This window comes from Aplysia californica, unplaced genomic scaffold (genome assembly GCF_000002075.1).
Source record: "Aplysia californica isolate F4 #8 unplaced genomic scaffold, AplCal3.0 scaffold01590, whole genome shotgun sequence".
NCBI lineage: Eukaryota > Metazoa > Mollusca > Gastropoda > Aplysiida > Aplysiidae > Aplysia > Aplysia californica.
Window position 1 is genome coordinate 17,485 of NW_004798860.1, and position 9,718 is coordinate 27,202.

The 9,718-nt window shown below is 38.6% G+C and overlaps 1 protein-coding gene across 1 annotated transcript in view; it reads left to right on the forward strand.

The window, feature by feature from the left end:
- Nucleotides 1-2,585: 2,585 nt before the first annotated feature.
- The window catches only part of LOC101862704, a gene marked incomplete in the record, with an annotated part of 13,375 nt that continues 6,242 nt past the window's right edge, over nt 2,586-9,718 (forward strand). The window contains 4 exon segments of the mRNA XM_013090860.2: nt 2,586-2,622; nt 5,860-6,086; nt 7,866-7,961; nt 8,808-8,920. Coding sequence (XP_012946314.1) covers nt 6,045-6,086; nt 7,866-7,961; nt 8,808-8,920 — 251 coding nt within the window.

Genomic DNA, 9,718 nt, shown 5'->3' on the forward strand with positions numbered 1-9,718 from the left:
CCCCCCCAACACCTTCTTTGCCCCCTCCTCTGGGCTCCTGACTGACTCTTTCTGCAGCTTTTCTACTGCTAATGCTTGGCTCCTTCTTACTGCTGTCTTTCAGCCACACCCTTGATCTTATGGTAGGAAAGATCTACACTTAGCCTTCTCGGAAAAGGGTGAACAATCTCGGATTTTGTTCAAGTTTCGAACTTTAAAGATCCCTCGGTGGTCTAAAATCGATAAGAGTAGGCTTCGGCCGCCACTCGGGCAAAATTCTAAATTTCCTGCCAAGTATAAATTATGTTTAATGTGTCCCCTGCGCTCATATGACCTTACGCAGTTGCGAACGCCGTAAAACACTTAGGAATCAGACGCTTGTCAAATTTTTAACATGTGAAGATGTTGGTTTCATCCTAAAGCCTATTTATTTGCCTTGATTTTGATTTATATTTGTTATGAAAGCCATTAAATAATATCTTGAATAAAAGTTGAGATATATTTGTGATTGAAGGAGGTGGGGTCGCTTCGTGTCAGAGGTCAAATGTACGATTAAGAGGCCGCTAAAGTTTGGTGATTTCCAAAGCTTGAATGTCCTCAGAAACGGACATTTGTGCTACCTTTGATCAATGGGGGTTTTTTTTTAGTGTTTTTTTACAAAAAAATTTAACACAGAAATGTGGGTTAAATTAGCATAAAAGGTGTTAAGGGAAGAAAAAAACCCCCATATTTTAAAAATCAATGAAAATTACCCAACATTCGGAATCTTGTCAGTCTGCTCGATTTCATAATTGTGACAAGCTCTTGATTTCATCGCAGTGTGTTCGTAATAGTTGGGTTTTTTTTCGATGTATGTTTATATTTTATTATAGATGTTATATATTTATACATTGTAGCAGTCTTTAAACTGAGGGCTATTTTGTTTATATAAAATGTAATAAGCTTTTGAAATCTTAATGCAAATCTTTTAATGTTATCTTGCCAACAACGCATGGGTTACTTATAATATCATGTTAGCGATTGCCAACATTATTGAAAGATTATGTGTTCGTTTTTGTTCTGTGGTTTTTTGGTTAGGATTTTTGGGTGGTTTTTTGTTTGTTTGTTTGTTTGTTTGATTTTTTTTTTTGGGGGGGGAGGGATTTTTTTTAAATACTGTAGAACACTCATGGATCAAAACAGATGGATGGTGGCGAAAAATCAGGGTAATGCAACTATTTTTTTTTTTAGCTCATCCAAGCAAAGGGACGAGTGGAGAACTGCGTGCCCCCATATCTGTCGCAGATCTGGCTCTTGATGATGATGATGATGATGATGATGATGATGATGATGATGATGATGATGATGGGGTCTTTTGACGTCCCAATCGACTCTATTTCGATAATTTAAGAGGAAGACTTTGGACCTTGCCTGTCAGGGTCAACCCGGGCTGAGAAGGATACACCACTCCAGCAGCAGATATACCCGAGATACTCTATGAAAATTCTCCGCACTCGGAGATTGAACGGACTCTCGTGGTCTGGAGGTTAAGGTGTTCGCCTCTCATTCAACAGGTCCCGGGTTCGAATACAGATAGCTAGCGAGAGACATTTTTATTCTCTATATTATAGTCTCTTTTCACCTCTTTTCCTGCTCTCTAGCAGTGTTCTGTCGTCTACTTTCGCATTCACTTTCTGCCCTCACCCCCTCACCTCCTTTGCCCCCTTCTCTGAGTTCCAGACTCTTTCTACATCTTTTCTATTGCTACTCCCTGGCTCCTTCTTACTGCTGTCTTTCAGTCACACCCCTGATCTTATGGTAAGAAAGATCTATACCAAACACTTGTTTGAGTGTTACTTTGTATGAATTATAACATTACTTTTTCCAATTTATGATGGAGCGCCCGTAGTTAAGAAATAAATCTTTTGAAAAACTCTTAAAGTTGGTCAGTTTTCAAGTCTTCCTTGAAAGAGAGAAAGAGAGAGAGAGAGAGAGAGAGAGAGAGAGAGAGAGAGAGAGAGAGAGAGAGAGAGAGAGAGAGAGAGAGAGAGAGAGAGAGAGAGAGAACAGAGACAGAGACAGAGACAGAGACAGAGAAAGGGACAGACAAACTGTAGCAAGGTTCACTTCACCAGTCAAAATGACCCCCCCCCCCCCCCAAAAAAAAACACAAAAAAAACTAGAGGCACAGACACAGCTTTATATACACCCCAGACCCAATGTTCCCAGAAGCCCTGAATCTCGAGACAATGTCAGAACTGCGTATGGAGTGTTTACAATGCAAGGGAAACAACTGATAATATAATGGACAAGCAACTGTGGTGGATTATGGATTATGTCCCATATCATTGCACAAATAGAAAAAGAGAGGGAGTTTTTCAGCTATTTTTCTATAACACATCCTAGTCTTCAATCTCCTGACCTAATTTGATACCTTAGTATTACTACCCAAGACACATTAGGTATCGAGATATCGGTATCCATACCAATGATAGTACATAACAAGATGGGCCACTCAGTCAAAAAAGTGTCCGCAGGAAGTATGCTCTTTGCTTCAGATGGCGCTGCAGTCTGTTTTGAAGCTCTCTTTCGTTTTTCCAGAAGAAGAATAGGAATAGCACCTCCTTGCTTGCGCAGGTCGACTGCTGTTCATCAGCAGTTCGGGTTCGTTCAGTGCGTAGTTTTAGGTTTTTTTTATATTTTAATGACCTCTCGCCTTTCATTCTAAAGTCAAATTAAACGAAGAAAACCATCACCCTTTCCTCCGGAAGAGCTTTTTTGTCAGCGTAACCATTTTTAAAAAGCGTTCTTCCTAAATTTATCCCAAAACTTGCTAGTTTCACTTTGATTTTTTAAAACTCAAGTAGGGTAACTCTGTTCGCAAAGAGTGCGCTTTTGTGAAGAGGGCGCCACCAAATTTTGAGGACACTTTTTTAATTGGCTCAAAGAGAGAAGTGGCCCATCTTGTTATGTATTATCATTGTCCATACCTTGAAAAAGTACTAGGTATCGACATCGATACCTAAATTGTGGTATCGGCCCATCACTAGTTCACATAGATTTCTCTACTGCTGGTACTGGAACGGGAACACTGTTCAATTCATCAAAACTCAAAACAAAATCCAGTGCAGAGTAAAGTGCAGACGACGGTAGGAAGAATGTTGCAAGTGTTGTAAAAGTCTTAGATTCTAGATCTACCAAAACTTTAGATCTACTTTTCTCCTTGCTGTCCTTTCACTTTTATTTCAACTCTTGGAGACACTTTTCTAAGGCAAGACCGCCTCTATTTTCACCGCGGGTGAGGCGCAGGCGAGTTGGCTTTTCTATTCTCACCCGGTGTGCCTTCCACCGTGATTGATAGGCCCACCAGTGTAGATTTAGTATTCACCGTGAACAAACGTTCCAGCGCTCTTGTGTTGAAAGCGTGCAATTTTGTCTTTGGGCCATGAGAGAGAAAGAAAGAGAGAGAGAGGGGGGGGGGGCGTATCAATGAGGCAGCGGGCATCGGATCGGCAGACAAGGTGTGTGGGAAACTAAAAAATGGTGGAAAATTGGAAGCACTAAATCTAAACGTTAGATCTATAGAAGTATAGATCTAGAACGAAGACACTTCCTTTTTTCCGGACCCGTGTGTCCGAATAAAAATTTTTCTTATTCAGACTCAAGTCCGAATATGAAATTTTTTTATTCGGACTAATCTAGATCTAGATCTAGATATACTATGATATAGATCTAATCTAGATCTAGATCTAGATCTAGATCTAGATCTAGTCCGAATATGAAAAAAATGTTATATTATACGGACTCAAGTCCGAATAATGACCGCCAACAGAAAAACAATCCACTTTTCCCTGATCCTCTCCTCTGTCTCCTCCAACGAAGTGGAAGGAAAAGTAATGAAAGTTGTTTCATGCAGATTTGTTTCTTTCCATGGTTTCAGGGAATTCTGAGCTCTGAAAACAGAAAAAGTGCTTTCTGTTTAGTTTAGCCAAGGATAAAAAAGGAAAAGGTTTGTGTAATGGCAGTTTGCAGTAATTCATTGTTGGTCGTTAGTTTACTTTTTGTTGTCAAGTGTTAAAAATATTATTGATTGGTTAGGATCTAGATCTAGATCTAGTCTATAACTATAGGCTATAGCATAGATAGAACAGTTACATTTTATGATTTTTTCTGAATTTTCCTGCAGTATTGCTGTTATTCTTTTCAAGTTAGTGGAACTCGGATTTAATGAGGTCGCCGGGCCTGACCCAAAATCAGCTCCCCTTGAATCTGAGTGTTCGTTAAATAAAACATGAGGTTTTGTGTAGATAATTACTCTGGCACTGAGCAAGTAATGAAAAGAGAGTAACAAGTGGTGCCTGAAATGCATGCATATTATGAGCTGTTCAAAAAATAGACTGAATCGTTGAAATAATGCTGTTGTTGTACTTTTTTAGTTATAATGACCTGTCAAAGCTGGAAAATTGGTGATTTCATTTAAATATGAATGAGACTTTCGATAATTCACAGAAAGAGTTCCGCAGAGGGCTGGCCGACCAACAACACACAAAAGAGGGGATATTTTATGCGGTGTACCCTAACTTAACCCAACCCCTATCCTTAACCCAAACCATTATAATAACCCTAACCCATACCCTTATCCTAACCCTAACCCTTGTATATATATAGTTTGCTCAGTGGACTTACCATGACAAGGTCCACTGAGCAACAACAGCATTATTCAAACTTCCTGGGTAGGTTGCCTCAAGAATGCAAAAGGAAAAGTGTTTTAAAGGCAAGACAAGAGGGTCACCTGTTTAAGAAGAGTAACTTATCTACTCGACTATGGTGGTTGGTCACCTTCGACAGTCAGACTGCAGTCATTTAATAACGCATTCAGATTGAGATTTACTGTTCATTACAAACTGTTTGTTTCGGAAAATATTGTTCTGCTTCGTTTCTTTCATTGAGTTTTCAGGTTGTTACTGATATATCATTGCGTAAGATGCATATATAGATCTATGTGCTGATACAACACAGAGAGGTAGACTTGAGAGCCCAAATTTTTGTAATCTCATAGAGTCACTTAGATAAGATGCACCAACATTTGTTAGGCATTTATGATAAAATCTGGCGCTCATCAAAATGATGAGATCTCTAAGAAATAAGCATTTTCCTGAGAACGCGAGGCATTTAAAAAAAAGAAAAATCTTTTAACAGCTTAACAGCTTTTGTGTTAATTTAAAAACATATAATTTCTGTGTGTATTTTACCGAAAGATGTTGATGTAAGAATTTTTTAAAATGTACATTTTCATGCCATTCATTTTCTCACTTACTTTACTTGAGAAACCAGGTGACCCCCATCTCCTTAAGTCGCAGATATAATCTTGAATTCTTTTTAAGACAGGGGGGGGGGGTTCATCAAAAGCAAAACAAACAAAAGCTTTAAAATGATATGAAAAACTCGACATGCCCTAAAATTGACGTGGGCCTGATTCCACCGGCTCTTTGACACATTTTCATACCCATTTTATTTTCAGGAAGCCAAAAAGTAAAAGAATTATATATAGTACTGATACTTCATTTGTTTATAGAAATTAAAGCGTTGTGGAAAGATTGGTGAAATCGTCAAAACTCATTTGTGTCCGTTAAAAAGATTTCTGATCGTATCATCACTCATTATATCTCAGTTGTATCATCTGTGTAATAAAATGAAAAGTCTCACAAATACTGCTCTGTGATTTCACCCACTGCTTCAAGAATATGGTCACTGCTCTCGCCTTTGCCTCTCATAGAGATAGATAAGACACACAGACAGGGCAACCGTGGAGCCCTGAGTTTTCTTTAGGTAAAAAGTTGCATCACGCCGCGATGATATACAGTATGTTGTGGTTCATGTGTTGTGTTCTTTGTGTTTCAGTTTCCGTCCGTTCTGTTACATCGTTATTGTTCCGGTCCAGAGCATGGTTTCCTCGGACTTTCGCTGGGGAGTATCTCTTCTTCTTGCCAAGACGTTTTTGTGGGCGGCAAGTTACCAGCGGGTCTCAGCACCGCCACCGTCATTTCCTGGCTGAAGCGGCGTGTGTGATCGTCGTAGCTCTAGTGATGGGCTGTTGCGATAGCGATGGGCCTGTCAATTTCAGTATGGTTGGTGTTATTTTAATCCTTCTTTCATGTGACTCTCTGTGGGTGGTTGGCGGGTGCTCTGGTGTGGTTTGCTTCTTTTTTCCTGTCAAACATCTGTCGTCATTATCTCCCCTTCTTCTTTTTTATGTTTGTTACTGTCTTGTAACAGCTATAATCTTCCGGCGCTCATATGACCTTATGCAGTTACGAGCGCCGTAAAACTTCTACTAAATTGTAACTGTCTTATGGTTATAATAATGATTTGGATGAATGCTCCCTTCAGCACTGAGATGACGGGTGTCTGTGGGGTAGCAGTGAGGCTCTTTTGTCGTGTTGATTAGTGTTCTCAATATAACAGTGTCCGAAATGTATAGATTAACCAGCTGATATAGAGATAATACCAGTTTGTTAGTGTTTGAGTGCATGTAATTTGCAGCGTGTAATTTGCAGCGTGCGCTGTATGCTTTCTAGGAAGCGTATAATTTTTCCGAGTGTTCTTGTGTCTGCTGGGGTAATAATAGTTGTTGCAGTAAAGTAAAGCGCTTAAAGCTTGATCTAGAGATAAGAGTGTGGGAATGTGCTATGTAAATGCAATATTATTATTAGATTTTGTGCTGTAAAATGTAAAAAGGGTCAAGAGATAAGAGTGTGGGTATGTGCTATGTAAATGCAATATTATTATTAGATTTTGTGCTGTAAAATGTAAAAATGGTCAAGAGATAAGAGTGTGGGTATGTGCTATGTAAATGCAATATTATTATTAGATTTTGTGCTGTAATGTAAAACTGATCTAGCGATAAGAGTGTGGGTATGTGCTATGTAAATGCAATATTATTATTAGATTTTGTGCTGTAAAATTTTTTTATGATCTTGAGATAAGGGTGTGGGTATGCGCTATGTAAATGCAATTATTAGATTTTGTGCTGCAAAATGTAAAAATGATCTTGAGACAAGGGTGTGAGTATGCGCTATGTAAATGCAGTAATATTATTATTTCATTTTGTACTGTATAGAAGTATAGTTTAAAAATGATCTTAAGATAAGGGTGTGAGTATGTGCAGTATTATTATTAGATTTTGTGCTGTAAAATTTTTTAATGATCTTGAGATAAAAAGGTGTGGATATGCGCTATGTAAATGCATTTATTAGATTTTGTGCCGCATAATTTAAAAATGATCAAGAGATAAGGGTGTGGGTATGCGCTATGTAAATGCAGTATTATTATTATTTCATTTTGTACTGTATAGTTTAAAAATTATCTTGAGATAAGGGTGTGAGTATGTGCAGTATTATTATTAGATTTTGTGCTGTAAAATTTTTTAATGATCTTGAGATAAAAAGGTGTGGATATGCGCTATGTAAATGCAATTATTAGATTTTGTGCCGCATAATTGAAAAATGATCAAGAGATAAGGGTGTGAGTATGCGCTATGTAAATGCAATTATTAGATTTTGTGCCGCATAATTTAAAAATGATCAAGAGATAAGGGTGTGGGTATGCGCTATGTAAATGCAGTATTATTATTATTTCATTTTGTACTGTATAGTTTAAAAATTATCTTGAGATAAGGGTGTGAGTATGTGCAGTATTATTATTAGATTTTGTGCTGTAAAATTTTTTAATGATCTTGAGATAAAAAGGTGTGGATATGCGCTATGTAAATGCAATTATTAGATTTTGTGCCACATAATTGAAAAATGATCAAGAGATAAGGGTGTGAGTATGCGCTATGTAAATGCAGTATTATTATTAGATCTTGTGCTGTGAAATGTAAAAATGTTTGGGGGTTTTTTCTGCAGTTGAGGATGCCTGACATCGTGGCAGTAGATTTCTCCAGCCCGTGGTTTTGGGGACCGGCCATCCTCATGTACTGTGGACCCTTTGTGAAGCCGTGTGTGAGTCAGTCTGCTTTTATACTGTTGAACCTGTTTGAAAGACGACACCCGTCCAAGACAATCACCTGTCCAAGACAATCACCTGTCCTAGACAATCACCTGTCCAAGACAATGTCCTGTCCAAGACAATCACCTGTCCAAGACAATCACCTGTCCAAGACAATCACCTGTCCAAATGATCTCTTCCCACCTCCCCCTTTGTATTAATGTATTTTTTAGATATGTGAGGCCTGCTGACAAAACGGGGAGATAACTCTCGCAATCCACAAATGGAGATGTTAGCCGAATATAGACACATCAAATTTGTAGATTTTAAACTAATGGGATTTATTTCGAGTTAAATAGGTAGGACAACCCTTGGATTTAACATTTCTGAGGCAGCGCAGTGAAATTGAGCGCTCGTCAAAATAATCATAGTCAAGAAACTGCCATTTTTCGGCAGATTTATTCATTTCTATGGAATTTTTGTTTTTTGGCTCAACACCTTTCAAACCCTTTAAACAACACATTTTTGTGTGGATTTTACTGAAAAACGTTGATTGAAGACACAAAACATGTAAATTTTCAGTTTCAACGGACTCTCAAGCTAAGGACATCTTTGGTGGCCATTTTCTCACTAATTGAATCTCTGAAACCAGGTGACCACACCTCCTTCATTCGCAAATATCTCGACTTGTATTCGAGATAAATGGGTATATTTCTCACCTAAAGCCAGGAAAATGAACAAGAAGCTCTAAGATCAGATGATGCCAATAACTATGTACACATTCGCACAAATTGACGAGAGCCTGATGATTCCGTCGCATCATGACACGTTTGTCTCATGTTTCTTCGTGTTCTTCACAGGTGTGTGTTTGGGAGCACAGAGGGTACCACCTGCGACGTCTGCTTGGCGACACGGGTATGATGAGGGCCGTGGCCATGCTGACCCTGCTGGCCCATCTGGCAACTGTGTTCAGGTATCTGGGATGGGGATTCTCTGAAAATTTTCAGAATTCCGAATTTAAAAAAAAAAAAAAAAAGTCGCCGACGATCGTACTGTTACATTGTGGATTTGGATAATTTCTTGCTGTTGAAAAGTGGGTGTGGACAAACTATTGCTGCACTGTCACTTGAAAGAGTACCATTTCTCCTCGTACTTGTGGGTGGTTGGTGGGTGCTCTGGTGTGGTTTTTCTCCTTCTTTCCTATAAAAAAAAACCCAACGTCCTGATTATCTCTCCTCCTTTTTTTTCTGTGTTTGTTACTCTCTTAATTAACACTTCTAATCTTTGCCACTTATATGGCCGTATATTATTATGTTGCAAATGCTGCAAAACTGTTAGAAAAACAAAACTAGATTCTTACTTTGCGAAGCATAATGCCAGGCTGTGCTGTGAACTAACATGAATACAAATATACTTGTGTCCACTGCACTGACCTGACCATGAGGTACTTCTTGCAATCCGCGAATGGAGAATGTCAGCCAAAAATAGACACACATCAAATTTGTCGATTTTAAACTGATGCCCCTTTCTTCAAGTCAAACACGTCTTTTATCAGCGCGTATAATAATAAATTGTACACACCAAACCTAGAACTTTGATGTATATATATATTGGTGTCCATAGGGTTTTTTAAGTCCGAGAACTGGCTCATGTTGACAGCACGTATTATGACATATGCAGTTGCGAGCACTGTAAAACTCTTTTTAATCCAAATCTTACCAATAAAGGTGGGGGAGGGGGGGGAGGGAGATATGTGCGTATGGAAGGGGGT